Here is a 20525-nt window from a genome sequence, read left to right on the forward strand (position 1 = left end):
CTAGCCCTAGAGTTGTGATGGAGGGGGGCGGGGAGGGGAGTGGGTCACTGTCTCATCGGTACCGCAAGCAAGAATGGAGCTGTGTGTCCCTGTGCTCCACACTCCAGCATGAATCTGTTTCCAGGCTTTTCCAGGCTCAAAGACCTGATAAGATAGGTGCTCATTTTGGATGTGGCCAGTTTTGTACCAATCGAAGTACGTTTCACATCACCGTCTGTACGAACAGCACTTTCTGGCCTTGAGCAGTGCACCACCGCGGACCTGCATGCGATGGTTCTACTGAACCCTGCAGTCGCCAAGTATGACGATAGGAGCCCGTGTGGGGATGGGAGATGGAGGTAAAATCCTTGGTCATTAAAAAAATAAAAGCTCCTAATTGTGGGGCAGTTACAATATGCTTCTAAGCACCTTCCCAATAATTCCATGAGTTCAGTACTTTATCGTTTTACAGAGGGGCAAAAGAAACGGCAAAATCTGGTCCTGAGCACACTTACTCAAGTGTGCCACGCTCCGTAATGCAACCAGCGCGCTCCCCGAGCGCTCCCTCCCGCCGCTTAGGGCGCCTGCGCGCCCGTCCCCGCGACCGCCGTCCGCCCGGCGTAGCGGCCGGTCACGTGCCGGCGCGGGGGCGGGGCCCGCGCGGGGACGCCTGCGCGCCTGCGCGCCTGCGCGCCGCGGGCTGACCGAGTCTACCCTGTCCGGCGTAGCCGACCGTGGGTCCCGCGGCCATAGCCGCGTCTCCTCTTAGCTCTGCCACCAGCCGGGGCTCGGGCCCGGGCCCGGGCCCCCGGGACATGGCCCTCCGGAGTGCGCAGGGCGACGGCCCCACCTCCAGCCGCTGGGACTGTGGCGCGGAGAAGACAGGTACGGAAGCCGGCTGGGGCGCCGAGGAGCGACCTTCGGCGACGGCCCTCGGGGCAGGCGCGGCCCTGCGGGGAGTAGACCGGGGACAGCTGTCGGAGGAGCGGCCCCGAGCGCAGGCGGCGTCCGGGGGGGCCGCGGCTGGGGGGGCCCGAGGGGACGCGCGAGGTGCGCGCAGCGCCGCGCGCGGGTCGGGGTCCGGACGGCGGGAGAGGAGAAGGGTGATGGGCCCGGTCACGTCTGAAAGGAAAGCGACTCTGGAGTTGGGGAGTCGGCGTCTGCGGAGACCGGAGGAACCCTGCTGGCCGACTCGCGTCCCCAGTGCGAAGGACGGGCGGGGGATCTGGTCCGCTCCGTCTCGCCTGGGAGAACGGAGCCTCCATCCCCGGCCCGCGGCCGCCCCGCCACGTCCGCACACTCCCGGCGCCTCCTCCCTAGTTGTAAGGCACGTTTCCCAAACTTCATTCATCTCTCGCCGGCTTGATTTATGCGGTGTACGCGTACTACAGACTTAATTGCCATAAAAATCCAGCCTTTTAGAAAATGTACGGTTCACCCGTTCTTAGCACATTCACAGTGTTGTGCAGTCACAGCCACTGTCTGATTCCAGAATATTTCTAATTCCAAAAAGAAACCCCCATCACTCCCCGAAGCTCCCGGCAACCACTAATCTACTTTCTGTCTCGATCCTGTGCCGCCTAATTTAACGTTACTTAATTGTATAAAAGATCCCAGATTTTTATAGTTTCATGTTAAGCAGTAATTTCTATGAAATCATGGTTTCGTTGTGCACTGTTTTGGAATATGTTTTACATACGATTAAAACACGGCACTTAAAGTTATTGTGTACTCTGTACCACGGAGAATAATCTCTTTTTTCCTCTCAGATGAAGGTAGCTTTCCCAGTTTTCCATCCTCTGATGGGTGCTGCCCATAATAGAACCAACCACACATTCAACCCACATTTTTGGTGAAGCACCTGGTGTCCACATCTTGTGTCTCTGGGCTCATTTTCTGTTATCTTCCTTTCCTCCTATTCACTCCTCATATTACTTCTGTCGGCCCTTTGGCCTTATAACACTTTGCTGGTGTTTTTGTATGACATCTGTCCTCATGGCCTAATAGTGCCCTGAGTAGTATGAGTTTTGTGACCTGTTGTAGTGTGGCTGGCCTAGGTTGTGAGAATTTAACCCAGTTTCCCCGGTTTTGCTTCTCTGGGAAGAATTTAGAGGTGAGAGTTTTTGTTCTGCTTTTAATCATATTGGAGACTTGTTAGTAAAGTTACTAATACTGGAAGCCTTTCTTTGTAGACTTTATGATCGGATTGGTTTACTTTCTAGAGTATTTTTATTGTTGGGATAAAGCAGTTGTTTTGTTTTGTTTTGTTTTTTTAAGTAGGCTCCCCGGAGCCCAACTGGGGGCTCGAACTCACCACCCTGAGATCAAGACCTGAACTGATAATCAAGAGTCGGATGCTTAACTGACTGAGCCACCCAGGAGCCCCAAGCAGTTTTTCTTAATACATGCTTGTCTTCATGTTTCAGGTAGTTAATAGATCTCTAATTTGGATACTGTTTGTTGAAACTAATTAGGACTTCCAGAAACAGAGGTTACTTTGTTTTATTTTGTTTTTAATAGGAACCTTACTCCAAGTAAGGTAAGGTTTTTCCCACTGTCTTTATCTGGTACAGGTATGAAGTTCAAACATAAAATTTAAAGTTAATCTCCAGTGTCCACATTAGGAGTTCAAGGGATGGGAGAGAAGTGTTTATTTAGGGGAATCTGTCTCCCCTCTGGCTGGGTCTTCTGTTGTTTTGATTTAGGCTAATATTGCTTGGTTTGAGTTTAACTTCTTTTGAAAGACTATACAGCTTTCTCCAGGCACCTGGCTGGCTCAGTTGGTAGAGCATGCAACTCTTGATTTCAGGGTTGTAAATTCGAAGGGGTAGAATCTACTTAAAAATAAAATAACAATGATAATAATAAAAGACTGTAAAGCTTTCTTGATATGCAAGCTTAAACCAAATAATAGTATGGAATTTTGTACTCTCATACAAGATTTCATTAATGTGTATATTTAAGTCACTAATATGTATTTTGTTGATATGGAAAGCTTTCTTAAATTTTTATTTATTTATTTATTTTATTTTATTTTATTATTATTTTTTTAATTTTTATTTATTTATGATAGTCACAGAGAGAGAGAGAGGCAGAGACATAGGCAGAGGGAGAAGCAGGCTCCATGCACCGGGAGCCCGATGTGGGATTCGATCCCGGGTCTCCAGGATCGCGCCCTGGGCCAAAGGCCCGCGCCAAACCTCTGTGCCACCCAGGGATCCCTATTTATTTATTTTAGCGGGGAGCAGAGGGAGAGACTCTTCAAGCAGACTCTCCACTAAGCATGGAGCCAGATGCAGGGCTCGATCTCACAACTCTGAGATCATGACTGAGCCGAAACCAAGGGTCGGACAGTTAACTGCACCACGCAGGCCCCCTGGAGAACTTTTAGCGGAAGCATAGCTAGTGCTCATCTTTTCTCATTGTCCTTTCCCTGTATGTTAAGTTCCCCAACCCAGATGCTTTTTGGAGAAACTTCTTGCTGGGAAGATCTTTATCTGGGTTCTATAGACAGAGTTGGGAGAGGTGTGAGACAGTGGGCTCAGTCTTCCTTATCTGAACTGTTAAGGACCACTGCTTCAGTTCTCTTATTAAAATGATTGTTTTAATGGAGAACAGGCCAAGTAGTACCTATATTATTTTTTTCCTTCGTTGAATGAATTACTTTTCAGACATCAGGCTTTTTTTTTTTCCTTTTTAATAGCAGTGTCTTATATTTTGCAGCCACCTATAGGATAGTCACTTTATTCTGTCATGATTATGATAGCCAGCACCTCTACTATAGTGGAATTTAGAAAGTATCAGCTTTGGAATATTTAATACATCTCTTTTCTTTTTTTTTTTTTTAGAGAGATAGGGTACGCATACAAGCAGGGGGGAAGGGCAGAGGGAGAGAGAGAAATCTTTTTTTTTTTTTTAAAGATTTATTTATTTGTTTGAGAGAGATTGGGGTGGGGCAGAGGGAGAGGGAGACAGAGAATGTCAAGCAGATTCCCCACTGAGCATGGAGCCTGACTCAATTTCATGACCCCAAGATCACAACCTGACCTGAGCTGAAATCAAGAGTCAATCACTTAACTGACTGAGCCACCCAGGTAGGGTATAATACATCTGTGTGTTTTTTTTTTTTTTTTTAAGATTTTATTTATTTGTTTATGAGAAATACAGAGAAGAGAGAGAGAAAGGCAGAGACACAGGGCAGAGGGAGAAGCAGGCTCCATGCAGGGAACCCGACGCTGGACTTGATGCCCGGTCTCCAGGATCACACCCTGGGCTGAAGGTGGCACTAAACTGCTGAGCCACGGGCTGCCCTACATCTGTGTTTTAAGTGGGGCAAAAAGAAACTGGAGAAGAAAGGATTCAGGGAGATTTGGATTACATAGATGCTTCACCAAAAGAAATATGAGCTTTTATCCTAAGCCCAAATATAGCATTCTTTCTTTTTTTTTCTTAAAGATTTTATTTATTTATTCATGAGACAAATAGAAAGGCAGAGACATAGGAAGAGGGAGGAGAAGCAGGCTCCATGCAGGGAGCCTGATGTGGGACTCAATCCTGGGTCTCCAGGATCACGCCCTGGGCCAAAGGCAGGTGCCAAACCGCTGAGCCCACCAGGGATCCCCCATAAAATTTATCTTAAAGTAAAATAGATAGTGGACATTAATTTTAATGTTTTCCTGAGCATCCCATGAATAGGTCTATGATTTTTCTCTTTCTGAGATGAAACTAGTTGTTTAGCTGAGACTCTGCTAACCTTTTCTTCCTTGTTCTGTAGCCTAGCAGTTGTCCTTATCACTCTATAATTTATACATCTCCAGCTTATTTGAGTTTTCTGTTTTCTCTTCCTTTTTAACGTCACAATGAGAGCCTATATATTAGGGGCAATTAATTTTTTGTTGAAGGGACAAGTGGCACATATACACATGCCTTCCTCATCTGTCACTACCAATTACTCAATTGTGGGGTTAATAGTGGAACCTAAACAGACAGCAGCTAAAGTCCACATTTGAGCCATATCCTACTTTGTGAAATACCAGTAGTTTTAGAAAAAGGCCAGAGTGTCTACGTGTATATTTAGAGTTGTGACTGAGCCTATCCCTAACAGGGGAAAGATAATGTCATTTACTATAGGCCACTTTTTTTCCAGGAACGATAGTTAAGCTAAATTATTTATTTTATTTTGCACATATTTGTTGAGTTCCCACAGAGTACCAAAAACAAGATAGTAGTAAATTTTGAAATGCAGAATTAAAAACAGTAGGAGCAGAGTGTTAGGAGAAATAAGTATGGGAGCTGTGGTTTGAGTTCAGAATTAGTTAAAATTCTGGCAGATTATTTGCCAAAGCATAATGGAAATCCAGCTGATTGCAAATAGTGTTATTTCCTCCAAGATACTAGCAATAGCTTTCCTTTCCCCCAGATTGCCGAATAGCTTACTTGGGAAGAAGGGTGGTGTGGATATATGTCTAAACAAATTGAGGAAATATTTCCACACTCTTAGCAACTAGGTTAACAAGATTTCATTTTCTTTTTTTTTTTTTTTCTTTTTTTTTAAAGATTTTATTTACTTATTCATGAAAGACACAGACAGAGACTCAGGCAGAAAGAGAGAAGCAGGCTCCATGCAGGGAGCCCGATGTGGGACTCGATCCCGGAACTCCAAGATCATGCCCTGGGCCAAAGGCAGGCGCTCAACCGCTGAGCCACCCAGGCATCCCAACAATATTTCTAAATGTCAGCTTACCTCAAGCAATATTCAATATTATCATTCTAAGTGTTCTTAATTTGTCATGTGTAGAAAGTGGAAGGACATGCTGAATTTAAAAATAAAAAAAATATATAAAATCTTTTGCTTTTTCTTTCTTTGTTGGAAATTAATCCAATTCCTGCCATATATTATCTCAGCCTATGTCATTATATTAAAAAATCTTTTGGGGGCACCTGGGTGGCTCAGTGGTTGAGCCTGTGGCTTGGCTCAGGTTGTGGTCCCGGGGGTCCCGGGATCGAGTCCTGCATTGGGCTTCCCACAGGGAACCTGTTTCTCCCTCTGCCTATGTCTCTGTCTCTCTCTGTGTCTCTCATGAATAAATAAAATCTTTAAAAAAAACCCAACAACTTATTTGCTTCTACATGTCTACAGTCTCTCTCTGAACACATACAGCCTTCTCCTCTAAAGGATGGCCCTTGAATCCAAAGTTTGGTTTGTTTTTTTTTTAAGATTTTATTGATTAACACATGCACCTGTGCACACGAATGGGGGAGGGGCAGAGGGAGAGAGAGAAACAGACTCCCCATTGAGCAGGGAGCCCAACAACGTGGATCTCAACTGAGCCAAAGGCAGATACTTAACTAACTGGCTGAGCCCCGATCCAAAGTTTGAAATTCTTTCCTTGTCTTCCTTTCCTTTTTTCATATTTTATTTTTAAGTCATCTCAGCACCCATCGTGAAGCTTGAACCCACAACCCCAAGATCAAGAATCATGGGTTCCACTCTGGCTGACTGAGCCAGCCAGCCTCCTTCCTTGTCTTCCCCTTGAGTGCAGGATAAAACCTAGACTCTTATTACCCACGTTTCCTGCAGTCCTTCCAGGTTCTGTTTTCTCTCTTTATATAACCCTCCCAGCCTCGCAGGATTTCTCTCTGCTTCTGGATGCAATGTTTCTTTCACATGACAAGGCTTTGCACACACACTCTCCTCTGCCTGGAATGCTCTTCCTTCAGCACAATCTTCCTTGTGCAAAGTTAGCTTTAAGAAAGTGACAGAATAGGGGATCCCTGGGTGGCTCAGCGGTTTGGCACCTGCCTTTGGCCTAGGGCGCGATCCTGGAGTCCCGGGATCAAGTCCACGTCGGGCTCCCTGCATGGAGCCTGCTTCTCCCTCTGCCTGTGTCTCTGCCTCTCTCTTTCTCTATGTCTATAATGAATAAATAAATAAAATCTTTAAAAAATAAAAATCTTAAAAAAAAAAAAAAAAGAAAAAGAAAGTGATAGAGTGGGGGCGCCCAGGGGGTCAGTGAGCTAAGTGTCTGCCTTCAGGTCATGGTCCCAGGGTCCTGGGACAGAGCCTCTTGGGGGAGGGGCCTGCTTCTCCCTCTGCCTCTCCTTCCCTTTCTCTCTCTAATAAATAAAATTTAAAAAGAAGGTGGCAGAATATATTTTCATTGAAGCCTGTCCCAGTTGCTCCAGAAGTAGTCTTTCTTTCCTTTAGATTTTCATAATTCTTTATGATTCTGTCATATAATAATGTCCCTCCCTACTGTGAATCTCTCAAAGGCTGAGATGCCATATTCATCTTTCTGTCCCCAGTGTAGCACTTACTACAAGTAGAGACTCATTAAATGGTGGATTGATAAGTGAATGGGTAGGCTAATGAGCAGGTGGGTGGGAGGGAAAGAGGGAGGAAGGAAAGGAGGGAAGAAGGAAGGGAGGGAGGGAAGGAAGGGAGGGACAAACACTCAAGCCAAGAGCTTGAAGCACCTTGGGGCACCTGGGTGGCTCAGTAAAGCAACCAACTTGATTTGCTGATCGTGATCTCAGGGTTGTGAGAATGAGCCCCACATTGGGCTCCGTGCCCAGTGAGGAGTTGACTTGGGATTCTCTCCCTCTGGGAGCCATCCCCCACCCCACTCATGCCCGTGCTCTGAATCAATAAGAACTTGAAGCATCAGGGCAGCCCGGGTAGCTCTGTGGTTTGGCTCCGCCTTTGGCCCGGGACCTGATCATGGAGACCCCGGATCGAGTCCTGCATCAGGCTCCCTGCATGGAGCCTGCTTCTCCCTCTGCCTGTGTCCCTGGCTCTCTCTCTCTCTCTGTGTCTCTCATGAATAAATAAAGTATTAAAAAAAAAAAAAACTTGAAGCACCTTATAAACAAATGTTAGACTTCTTAGGTACTGTGCTAACAGAGGAAGTTGAGACTTGATTTTTCATGATTTCTAGATAGAGTTACCATTTAATTTAGTATCCAAACTTGGACATTTCTGAGAATGCAGTTAGCAGGAGGGGGTTCTGTGGATAATTATGCCAAGACTATAGACATAAACCAGGAATCTCTCAGACAAACTGGAACAGATGATCATCCTACTAGGCTACCAGGGAAAATAACAGTATAGCCAGGAGAACAGGTTTACCTGGGTGAAGAGTCACCTGTGTGCTGTTCCTACCTGCACCTCCAGGTGCACAGGACTCCAAGCCAGTGATGCCTTGTTTGTATGGTTTGTATGTCACAGTTGTCTCATGGGTAGGTAACCAGGACCATTAGTCCCAACTGTCATGGTGTTAATAATGTGTGTCTTTGTCATGGAAACAATTTGTAGACTCTTAGAATATTACTGAGGAGAGCTGCTTAGTGACCCTTCTGAAGCTTAACCTTCCTTCCACTGATGTTAACTGTAGTGTCTTGCACCTAGTGTATACTAATAAATATTTCTTAAATGAGTCTGTGTACTGTTAGATGAAAGGGCCTTGTTTCTTGTCTCCAAGCCTTTCTTCTCTCTACCCCACCCCCTGTCTCTTGAAATCCCCCCTTCCTTTTGAAATTGCACTCTTCAGAAAGACCTTCTCAAGTTAGCCTCACCTGACCTTTTTTGGGGGCACTTGTACTACACTGTTTGATAACATCTCTTTGGTATTGTTTTGTTTAACTTTTCTTGTGTTTGCTATTCCTAAAATTAGCCATTCCACATTAAACCGTGAAAGCATATTACTGTTTTTTTTCTTTTTTTTTTTTTTTTTTAATTTTTTTTAAATTTTTATCTATTTATGATAGTCACACAGAGAGAGAGAGAGAGAGGCAGAGACACAGGCAGAGGGAGAAGCAGGCTCCATGCACCGGGAGCCCGATGTGGGATTCGATCCCGGATCTCCAGGATCGCGCCCTGGGCCAAAGGCAGGCGCCAAACCGCTGCGCCACCCAGGGATCCCTTACTGTTTTTTTCTATAGAAAAATTACAGTATAATACACATCAACCAGAGACTCTCAGCCAATTTCCTAAAAAGGAATTTAAACATTTAAACACAGTAAAATGCCAGTGTTATAAATCACAAACTATCACGTAAGGGTGTAAGATGCTTAAAGTATTACCTTCTGATCCCCTGTAATTAATGTAGTTGTCATGAAACAATTGCTTTGTGTACACTGTCATGCCTCTCTTACCACCAACCACACTGGAGACCCAGGTATAGTCTTTGATATTCTGCTTTTGAAAATATCTCTGTGTAGGGATGCCTGGCTGGCTCAGTTGAGAGAGCGCGCAACTCATGATCTCTGGGTCACCAGTTCAAGCCCCATGTTGGGCATGAAGCCTACTTTAAAAAAAGAGAGAGAGAAAGAAAGAAAAAAATATCTGTTATTCTGATATGTTACCAGTTGTATTTAGCATGTAACTGGATAATTTTTTCTCATGTGGTTTTAAGACTTATTGACTTTTGGTAACATGCATATAACAACAGAAAAAAATTATTATATGAAGACATATGTATATTCTCTGAAGTTTGGTGTTAAGAAAGAACAAGTATTCGATTCTGTTTTCAAGCATGAAGTGTTAGATATGCCTGAACTCACTGAGCATGTATTATAATCATAATTCCTTGCTTGTTGCTTACATGGTACATCTCCCTAGTATTTGGCACATTATGCACTAATTATATATCTGTAGGTCAGCTTTAAAAATGCATACCTGGAAAAAAAAATGCCTACCTGTACCTCAAACCAAAAAAGAGATTGAGCCCTGCACAGAAAATGCATACATGCTGAATATATGCCTAATGCCTTTTCCCCTTTGTTTTGCAGACTTTAACGCCAAAAAGAAAAAGAAAGTGGCAGAGATATACCAGGCTCTGAACAGTGACCCCACTGATGTGGCAGCCCTTAGACGCATGGCTATCAGCGAAGGAGGGCTCCTGACTGATGAGATCAGGCAGGAAGTGTGGCCTAAGCTCCTCAATGTGAACACCAATGACCCACCTCCTGTATCAGGTAATAGTGGGGGGTGGTTCTAGAGGGAAATTTGTCTAGGATACAAGAACAGAAGAACTCCAGGATCTATGATTTATTTTTTTATTTTTTTATGGTAGTCACACAGAGAGAGAGAGAGAGAGAGGCAGAGACATAGGCAGAGGGAGAAGCAGGCTCCATGCACTGGGAGCCTGACGTGGGATTCGATCCCGGGTCTCCAGGATCGCGCCCTGGGCCAAAGGCAGGCGCTAAACTGCTGCGCCACCCAGGGATCCCAGGATCTATGACTTTTATACTTATTTTAAACCAGTAGTAAATCTAGGGGCACCTGGGTGGTTCGGTCCGTTAGGTGTCTGCCTTCGGCTTGGGTCATGGTCCTGAAGTCCTGGAGTCCTGGGATCCAGCCCTATGTCAGGTTCCCTGCTTAGTAGGGAGCCTACTTCCCCTGCCCCTGCTGATGGTCTCTTGCCATCTCTCAAGTAAGTAAATAAAGTCTTAAAAAAAAAAAAAAAAAGATGAGTAAATCTAAAGCATTTTAGGACATGTTTGGACCCACTCTGAGACTGATAAGTAGAATTTTCTTCAAAAATTGGAAGGAAAAAAAAAACTGGAAGGAGCTGTATTAGGTTGATAGGTAGCTTTTACTGGCTAGGTAGGGCAGTTTAGTATTCCAGTTTCTTTATTCACTTAGAGATGGGTTTTAACAATCATCTCAGCTAATTCTGGTGCAAACGAACTACATTTTGAGAAACACTAGGCCATGGGGAGAGAATACCTCTCTGATCCTTAAGCAAAACAAAACAAAACTTTTTTTTATTGGAAAATACTAAGATAGTTTAAAATAGTTTTGAATTCTAAAGTTCTATAACTGGGGATCCCTGGGTGGCTCAGCGGTTTAGCGCCTCCCTTTGGCCCAGGGCGTGATCCTAGAGTCCTGGGATCGAGTCTCACGTCGGGCTCCCTGCATGGAGCCTGCTTCTCCCTCTGCCTGTGTCTCTGCCTCTCTCTCTCTCATGAATAAATAAAAATAAAATCTTAAAAAAATAAATAAATAAAGTTCTTTCTATAACTATATGAAAAGCACTTACTGGGGCACCTGAGTGGCTTGGGCATCCGATTCTTGATTTTGGCTCAAGTCCTGATCTCGAGGTCATGGGATCGCCAAGCTCCATATGGGACCCCACGCTCAGTGGAGAGTATGCTCGAGATATTCTCTCTCTCTCTCTCTCTCTCTCTCTCTCTCTCTCCCCTCTCCCTCTCTCCCTCTCTCCCTCTCTCCCCCTCTCTCCTTCTCCCCCCCCACCCCTCTTCCCCATGCACTTGTGCGTGCACATGCTCACTCTCTCTCTAAAATAAATAAATTTTAAAGAGAAAAGAATATCTGCTACTTAACTAATTTGGAAGGCCCGTGAAGCAAAAGGAATTCCTTGGAATGTAATACAAAATACAAAGAAAGTACTGCGGAACAATGAATCCACTTTGTCATTCATTTGCTCAACAAACATTTGTTGCTTTCTTGCTACATATGGCAAAAGTCCAGGTGCTAGAGATTCTTTTTACTCATTTGGTAGATATTAGTTGTGCTCCTGTTGTGTGCCAGGGGCTGAAGGCCATTCACACCACCTCTGCTGTTATAAAGCTCACAGTACCATGGCACAGCTGAGTAGGTGTTAAGTTGCCACTTGTTATTATCTTTGAAACTGGCTGCCTCAGAGCAGTCAACTTTCGATTGGAAGGAAAAGACATCGCCATTTTCACACTCTAAACCCTGAGATGATGTTCTATAGATTCCAAACTTCCCAGCTCTTTGTCAGATGAAGTGTATGTGTGGTGAAGTATTACACATGCTCCTCTGGGAGTTTTGGATTTGGGTTGTGATGGAAGTGTGTACTTGTTCTGTTACAGCCAGTGTGGGTTCAGGGAAATGTATGCCTTTTCATATCCAGCAGCTAGAGACTGCCTCCGTACTTTCACACTGTGCTGGACTTACCAGATGAATGCAAACTCCTGTTTGCAGTGTCTTAGCTTTAAGATGTCAGGGTCAAGAGAGCTGAGGCTCTTCTTTGTAGGAGTTTATCCTAATACTCCTTTCCCTATAGCTCAGTATTTCCTAGGCTGTACAGATGTTCAGGTTTTTCCAGTGGTCTGTGGTCTCCACCTCCATGATCTCACTTGATCCATGTGGTGACCCAACAGGTACACATGGAAGGAAACATCCACGTTTTACCAATGTGGACCTTGAAATTCAGAGCAGTCCCCCAGAGGCACATAGGAGTAGGCCTTCAGTAGGCCCTGGATTCCCAATTTCTCCTCTGCTACAGCTTCTGCCTCAACATCATGTATCCCTCCTCTCATGGTCACTGTAACTCAAATGAAATAGCACGTTTGGAACTAAATAGGGACTCCTCTCCAAAGGTTCTCTTGTGTCATGTCCTCTTCAGAAAAAAGCTGAAGTAGGTCCTTTGGGCCTGTGGTGTCAGACCAGAATGTTTTTGCCCCAGTCTGGCTTCCCAGGTGTTCCTGCAATAACACGTGCCTTTTTGTCCCACAGAGGAGAACCTGCGGCAGGTGAGCAAGGACTACCAGCAAGTGCTGCTGGACGTCAGGCGATCTTTAAGGCGGTTCCCACCTGGTGAGACGCTTCCCTGGCTCTGTCCCTTGGGAGTTCCTGTCCCAGCTGCGCTTGCCTTTCCATGCTAGTGCCTCTATCCCAACACCTGCTGTGACTTGGCACAGGACCTTGCCCCCCTCAGGGACCCCTTGTACTCTCAGGCTGCTGGGACGTTCTCTTACCGACTCGGCCATGTTCAGACTCCCACTGGGAAAGCCTGAGCCCAGAGTAATTTCTCTTGGCCTAGAGGTGGTGAATGAAAAACCAAGAGGCTTTTCCCAAAAGCCTTCAGAGCCACAGAAGAGATTTTGTGGGGACTGCTAGAGCCATCACCTGGCTTTAAAAAGCAGATGGCTTTGCAAGTGCACACTAACAGGAATTTTCGTGTTTTCATTTGATTAGATTTATGGAGATATTTTATGTAGGCCTCTGTTGGGTCCCTGGACTGGAATAGAGGCCGTTCCTTGCATGTTTAAAGGGTCTGTTAGAAAAATTGTTTCCCATTCCAGAACACCTGAGAGGAAGGACCAACTATGGTCTCCGTGTTCACAACGAAGGAAGCTGGGCAATAAACCTCGTGTTAATGATCCATTTCTCATCCTTTGACAGCCTTGCCTTTGTTTAGATCCACGAAGAAGGGAGAATTGCTTCTAAACCCATTGCTTCGTTCTTCCAAAACCATGCCCCGGCTTGGATTTTTGCCTCTTAAATCTTGCTTATGCCCTTGCTCCCTGGAGACACTTATGATTCTGGTATAGCCGGTAGCCTGCCCACTTGCTTTTGACAAAAATGTCTGCCCGTGGCCCAGTCCCCTTCCCTGTCCTGCTGGTTTGGATGAGACCACACAGGCAGGTGCCCTTGTTTCTCCCTAGGCAGCCTGCTTCTCCTCTGAACCCTTTCTGCCTCTTCCACTTAGGGAATGTCGCTCTGTGAGGCTCTTTGTGTGGGCTGCACTTTCCATGTGGTTTCATATTCTTACATCCAAGTCCTTCTGAGCTCAGCTGACCTGTCTTACTCTGAAAATTCAGAGTTAATCTTATTCTCTCACCACTTTGATTACGTTCCCTAACCATAGTAGTTACTCCATTTTCTTTTTATTGGGTCTTTTAGAGAATGCCTTTTTGAGAAAGGGTTTCTAGATACATCTTGGATCAAGATATATTCCTGTGATACTTAGTTGGGTTTAGAGGAGAACATGCAACTCTTAAATTGTTTATTTTTATATAATTTCATGGCTATAGAAAAGTTGCAAAATGGGACAAAGAATTCCTCAGATGCCTTTTTTGCAGATTTCCTTACATTTTACTGTATTTGCTTTAGTATTGCTTTGTCTCTCTCCTACACATACAAAGACACCCTTTTTTTTCCTGAACTGTTTAAGAATCAATTACAGACATGGTGTCCCCTTACCCCTAAATACTTCAGGGTGTGGTTCCTAAAATAAGGCTCTTGCATAACCATACTGCACTTATTAAAGTCAGCAACACACTGAAAAATACTGCTGCTAATGTATAGATGTTATTCAGGTCTAACCTTTTTCTGCAGTCATGTCCTTTAAAGGAAAGGAAACACAAACAGTGCAGGCATTTCCCATTCAGTCATCCTATCCTTAGCCTCCTTGACCCTGGAGTAGTTCCTTTGTATTTTATGACTCAGCTATTTTTATAAAATCTCCCTCAGTTTGGGTTGTCTAGTGTTTAGACTAAGGTGGATGTGCTCCTATAGGCATTCCACAGAAGCAATCCTGAGTTCTTTCCCAGGTGCCACAGCAGGACGCTCATGCCATTGGGTAGTCATGGCCCTGGCAGGGTCAGCTGTGACGGCCTGGTTAAGATGGCATCTGCAGTCTCCCCCACTATAAGGTTGCTATTCCGTGGCTCTTTCCTATGTGCCAAATAGTATCGACGGTATGTGGATTTTAATATGCGTTGCCAAATTGCTCATAATTCATTTTTTATTAAACATTTGGCAAGTCCTTTGCTGTCTTCCTCTCCTCATTACCAGGCTGCTCAGTGTATTCCGGTGCATCCCCTTTTTCCCTCCCCAGGCATGCCAGAGAAGCAGAGAGAGGGCCTCCAGGAAGAGCTGATCGACATCATCCTCCTCATCTTGGAGCGCAACCCTCAGCTGCACTACTACCAGGGGTACCATGACATTGTGGTCACATTTCTGCTGGTGGTAGGCGAGAGGCTGACAACATCCTTGGTAGAAAAATTGTCTACCCACCACCTCAGGTACCAGTGCAGAGGAATATAAGAGGATGGGTATCATTCCTCAAGCCCCCCTGGGGTTAACTCCTTGGCCCATTTTCTAGTCAGTGTTTCCAGTGGTTTGAACCCCACTGGCCCTTGTGTGGTTTGAGTGGTTAAAACCCCTTCGGCCCTCATCTGAGTGTTTAGTCTGACCAAGCTTATTGAATTATCTCCATCCAGGGATTTCATGGATCCAACAATGGACAACACCAAGCATATATTAAACTATCTGATGCCCATCATTGACCAGGTGAATCCAGAGCTCCATGACTTCATGCAGAGGTATATATGCATCTCCACTTATATACACACATGTGCACGCGAATAGACCCCCCTTTGTCTTTCTCCTGGCCCTCGTCTCTTCCTCACAAGTCCAGCTCAATCTCACCACCATCATATGTTGATTAGCGTTGAGTTCTTCCAGGTTGTCCTTTCTGTTTGCCAGCAATCTGGATAATTTAGTTCTGTACAGTCTGGGAGCACTTTTTAGATACTGTGCTCTTGTGGGGATACAAGATGTGTCACCGTGCATGCCTTGAGGTTACATCTGGTGGGGAGTGGTGGGGGAGGTGAGTATGCTGAGGTGGACTTTGAGGTTATTGCTACAAAAAAAGTATATATACACACTACTGTAGGGTCTCAAGTTGAGAAGGACAAGGCCATCCATGGGTTTTATTCACCAGGTTCCAAGGAGAAGAAACATTGCTTTACAAATCTCATGATTTTTTTTTCTCTTCCCTGTAATTGGAAATGTGTCCTTGGCCAATGCCTCACTCTTTTTTCTTTTCTTTTAATAATGGCTATGTCTTAAGATGTTTCGATCATCTCATGTTAACTGAACAATTAATACAGTTGTGTGTTTAAGCCTAAGAATATGTGCCTGTGTCCACCAAAAATGTATAGGACTTTCTCAGAAAGAAAATGATAGTATAGGGCAGCCCCGGTGGCGCAGTGGTTTAGCGCCGCCTGCAGCCCAGGGCGTGATCCTGGAGACTCTGGATTGAGTCCCATGTCAGGCTCCCGGCATGGAGCCTGCTTCTCCCTCTGCCTGTGTCTCTGCCTCTCTATGAATAAATAAATAAATAATCTTAAAAAAAAGAAAAAGAAAATGATAGTATAGTTCTGTGAACAGAGCTACTTCTTCCTCCTGTAATTGATACTGGTTAACCATTAGGAAAGCAGCCAGCGAAATAAGGCAACCAGGACCCCATCGTAGTATTAGTGTCACGATGGTGGGTATGTTTTAAGGACTTTGTATTCTGTGAGAAGATGCTGAATTCCTAGGTGGCTGAATTTTCCAGAGAATGTATTTCCCAGATTCTTCCTTCTCATAAGCACTGAGGACAAGGATGCCCCAGAGAGCGGGAGGCGACAGCCCATCAGGGAAAAACCTAACATGTGGATTTCTTTGCTCCTAGCGCTGAGGTGGGAACCATCTTTGCCCTCAGCTGGCTCATCACCTGGTTTGGGCACGTCCTATCTGACTTCAGGCACGTTGTGCGGTTATATGATTTCTTCCTGGCCTGCCACCCGCTGATGCCCATTTACTTTGCAGCTGTGGTAGGTATAGGCCTCGAGGCAATAATTAAGTTCACCATCACCCACTCCATCGTTATCATTTTCCCTCCAGGGAAACCTGGTGATTATGGAAAGATGAGAAAAAGCATTTCCCAAACTGATGTCCCTGGACACCGTTCTGTATAGTGTTAATGGGAGTGTCATAGGGAAAGAAAAGTTCTGTGTAAAAAATAGGTTTGGGAAATGCTTGGTTAAACCAAGTTATAAAGAGATCTGTTTACTGCATGAGTCTTCTGAACCTTTAAAATGCTCGTATGTGTTATGAATTGTCTGTGTTCCTATTGACATGTTTTGGAACTAGTACAGACTGCCATCTCCAGGCTGGAGAGGGAAGAAGTGTGGTATTTCAGGGGAATACTAACGGGGTTTGGTGGGGCTCCATATCTTAGGAGGGCCTGAATTGTGGAGGTCAGGGTGGAGATGGGAGCACAAGGACACCCTTCACTGCTCTTGAAAGGGGAGCAAGACTGTTCTTCGACTGCTTTGAACCATTTCTTCTGTATTGGAGCTCCAAGAGTCTGTCCTCGATCCCTTTCCTTTTCTTCCTCCTAAAAGAACCTCCTTCATTTCGTTGATTGGCCTTCCACATCCTGGGGTGGAAGTTTGCCTGTAGCAGGAAGGGCCAGCCCCCTGGGAAAAGCACTCATGTACATTATCCCTTCCCGGATGGATACAAGAGTTTGCTGTCTGCTACCAATTTAAATTCATCTCTAAGGAGAATGACATGCAAGCGGTGAAGGCCGTGTGTGTCCTGGTCTCTGATACAAGGCCTTGCTCTCCACAGATCGTGTTGTATCGAGAGCAGGAAGTCCTGGATTGTGACTGTGACATGGCCTCGGTCCACCACCTCTTGTCCCAGATCCCTCAGGACCTGCCCTATGAGACACTGATCAGTAGAGCCGGAGACCTGTTTGTTCAGTTTCCCCCATCAGAACTTGCCCGGAAGGCAGCTGCCCAACAGCAGGCTGAGAAGTGAGTGAGGCCAAGGCTCTGGTTGAACTGGGTGTCTGTAAGTGAGCAGAAATGGTGGAAGATTGTGTCTGCTGGGGACAGGGCTGGGGGATGTTTGCAGAGATCTGAGCTCAGGCCAGCAGACTCCCTCCTTCAGCTTTCCTGGGTCTTGATCAAGAAGAGCCTTCTGAGCAGTGGATGGCTCTGCCCTCAGCTTCTGTAATAATCCAGTTTTAATTTCCTTCTCTTCTTTCATATTGTTTCCTTCTTCTGTCTCCTTACCTGCTGCAGGACGGCCGCCTCTACCTTCAAAGACTTTGAGCTGGCATCAGCCCAGCAGAGGCCTGACATGGTGCTGCGACAGCGGTTTCGGGGGCTCATGCGCTCTGAGGAGCGAACGAAAGATGTCCTGACCAAACCAAGGACCAACCGCTTTGTGAAACTGGCGGTGATGGGGCTGACAGTGGCACTTGGAGCGGCCGCCCTGGCTGTGGTGAAAAGTGCCCTGGAGTGGGCTCCTAAGTTTCAACTGCAGCTCTTCCCCTAAATGCCGGAGAGGAAGCTTCCTCTTCCAGTACATTGAGGTCTCACCCTTCCATGGAAGGATTGGGAGGGGGTGGAATTTCCTTTATTAAAAGGGTTTCTGTCAAGGGTTTTCTATTCCTGCCAGCCCCGCCCACCCAGGGTTTGCCTTTGCTTCAGAGGCAGCGGCGAGCAGAGGCCGCTGAGCAGAGCCTGCCGCTGGTGCTTGAAGGCCCAGCCTCGGCTCTGTCCCAGCAGGCTTCCCAGCGTGCTCCACTGCTGCCTCACTCGGCAGACAGAATGGGTTTCTTGAGCTGTCAGTGGCTGCAGGAATCCGCTGGGCTTGGTTACTGAGGACCATCTTGGCTGCCCAGTAGTAAGTCAGCTGGGCCACCAAGTGCCCTCCTGGCGGCTCCTCCTGTTCCATCTGTTGCCACTGGTCCAAGAAGGAGGGAGCTGCCGCCAAGGAAGTCGGGCCGAAGGCGAGGGATACAGGCTGCTAGCCAGGAACAAGATGGGCCCCTCTCGAGAGCAGCTCTGTTAGCTGGTCAGAAATCAGACAGATGTGAACTAGGTTACTGGGTAAATCCTACCTATTTTCAGCCTAGAAATCACTTGGGCATTTCTAGTCAAACAGGAAGGAATGTGAGGCTATAGGGCCCAGGTGTGAACTGGTTTTGCCTGTCTTCTTTTTCCTCCCTATTCTCTTCCATAAGCCACATTATGTTGCTTTTAAAGGACACTTTTATTACTATTTTTAGAATCACATATACCCAACATGTAAAGTGCCCTCACTTGAAAACAATAGTTCCTTTACGGGAAAAATAGTCCTCATCACCAAGATGAGCTTCTGAGACCCTGAAGTCTCCTTTCTCCTTAGCTGTTTAACATCTCACTTGAGCTAGAGCTGCTGTGTGTTCACAGCCCCACACTTCCAGAACTCTCCTTCCCTTCTGTTTCCTTCTGACCACTTTTCTCCTCCCAAGTAGGTACCCACTCACTACCTTGGCTTCATTTTTGGGAACCAGTTTATCTCAACTGCTGGTCTCTCCTTCCTGGTTGAAAGCATCATTGGACCTTGTTGGCAACCAGAAGGGACACACTGCAGTCTGAAGGGTGTGGTGGAAACCTAGAACAGCCAGCTCCTGCCCCGGGCTTCTTGGGGGCTCTCCAGGCCTCAGGGGACAAGACCGACCGTTCAGTCCTTCTGGATAGCTTTTCCTGTAAGCGAAACCAAGTTTGTTTGAGATTAACTCTGGCTTGAAAAAAAGTGCCTTTTGCTGCTTTTAAAGAATTGATGTGTATAGTATGAAGCAGCCACATGCTCTCATTTTCTTGGTCTCTTGGGCACTGTTCTCTTGGCAGGTGTTTTCTTAAAGTGAACATGCCAGAAGTCCTCTCCCGTAGCACACCCAGACCACATAGTGGAGGGCATTTAGTGTGCCAGGCAGCCGCAGGCCCTGAGCAGTGAGATCAGAGAGGCGGCTTCACCGAGTCACTTGACGTGACACTAAGCACTTTAAACCAGAAGGTTAGAGTGGAGGGTTATTCTCCACAGCAGGAGTCCCACTTGGGGTAAGTGTAATGTGGATGGATTAATCTGGACAGTGGTGGATTCGTAAAGACCAAGGAAATTCTTCCAGGACCCAGAGGTGGTAATATGACAGATGGTCCCAGTCTTCTCCCCTGGCAAGTTTGCCCCCTTGTCACCTCTACAGGTAGATAGCAGCTTTGGTGCCTCCTGCCACAGCACTGGGGCCTGTCTATAAATACTGAAGGAATTGATGGGGAAGAGGGAAGGAGGGGCATGGGATCAGGGTCCCGGCGCCACAGCCTTTGGATCCCAGAAAGCAAGTGGCACATGCGTCTGTTGTGGTCTAAAGAGGGGGTTCACTTGTTTTGTAGCTTTGCTGATGTCAAGATTCTCCCTGCCAGTGAGAAGAAAGCATTATCCTTTTACCTTCCGGTGGTTTACTATTCTGTAAAGAATACATGTAAATATTTTGTACAGAGCCCTGTATAAAATAAATAGCCTTATGTGGTTACTAATCACTCTCCTGACACTCTGTCCTTGTGCACCAATTCTGAGGGGTGGACTCTGGCCATGGACCTCTGGCCTTGGTGCTCCTCCAGCCTTCCTCCCCTGGCCTTGGGACTGTGCTGGAGTGGAGGGACTCCTGGTTGGCCTTGACTTACCCCAAGAGCCTGGGGAACACCTGCAGTCCTGTTTCTGTTTCGCTTGCAAGAGATATGACCTACACACTCCAGGTGCTGCCTAGAGGCACTAGCCACAGTGTAGGTGATGTGGGACATTCGTCCAAGTGATCTTGCTCTTTTCCACATACTTCTAGATGCCTTCAGCTCTAAAAGTGGACATTTGGTTTGGGAACCTAATCACAGTCTGATGTGAATGCAGCTTTATCTCCACATGTAATTTCCATCCACAGAGGAGCTGTCGAGAGCAGTTCTTGCCAAGCTCTTCTGACACCTCTCAACACTTCCAGTTGTTGGTTAGCGGGAGCCTAGAGCAGTGCCCAGTTGCCTCCACCTTGAGGATGGTGCCATCTTGGAGGCAAGAATCAGTGTTGTCTGGGATGTTTACTAATATTTCCTTGGCCCAGAGGGGAGGTGTGATGGCACACAAGCTGAAACAGGCATCATTCAGCTCTTGGCCAGCT

The 20525-nt window shown here is 46.1% G+C and overlaps 1 protein-coding gene across 3 annotated transcripts; it reads left to right on the forward strand.

Moving 5' to 3' along the window:
- Window positions 1-651: 651 nt before the first annotated feature.
- Window positions 652-19896, forward strand: TBC1D20 (TBC1 domain family member 20). 3 transcript variants are annotated; one of them, XM_035705570.2, is made up of 9 exons: window positions 664-864; window positions 2257-2405; window positions 9769-9954; window positions 12485-12565; window positions 14592-14778; window positions 14977-15078; window positions 16215-16356; window positions 17159-17346; window positions 17617-19896. In XM_035705570.2, the coding sequence occupies exons 3-9, from the start codon at window positions 9855-9857 to the stop codon at window positions 17870-17872; spliced, it is 1056 nt and encodes a 351-aa protein (XP_035561463.1). In that variant the 5' UTR covers window positions 664-864; window positions 2257-2405; window positions 9769-9854; the 3' UTR covers window positions 17873-19896. The 3 variants fall into 3 exon arrangements, with proteins under 3 accessions (XP_025325390.1, XP_035561463.1, XP_035561464.1); XM_035705571.2 differs by having other exon boundaries at window positions 2260-2405; XM_025469605.3 differs by lacking the exon at window positions 2257-2405 and having other exon boundaries at window positions 652-864.
- The last annotated feature ends 629 nt before the right edge of the window (window positions 19897-20525 follow it).

Source organism: Canis lupus, chromosome 24 (assembly GCF_003254725.2).
Source record: "Canis lupus dingo isolate Sandy chromosome 24, ASM325472v2, whole genome shotgun sequence".
In the NCBI taxonomy this organism is placed as follows: Eukaryota; Metazoa; Chordata; class Mammalia; order Carnivora; family Canidae; genus Canis; species Canis lupus.

Coding starts and splice junctions, on each gene's coding strand:
- TBC1D20 (XM_025469605.3), top strand. CDS start 795: ATGGCCCTCCGGAGTGCGCAGGGCGACGGCCCCACCTCCAGCCGCTGG. Junction 14,779..14,976: donor TTGTCTACCCACCACCTCAG/GTACCAGTGCAG, acceptor ATCTCCATCCAG/GGATTTCATGGATCCAACAA. Junction 15,079..16,214: donor CTCCATGACTTCATGCAGAG/GTATATATGCAT, acceptor CTTTGCTCCTAG/CGCTGAGGTGGGAACCATCT.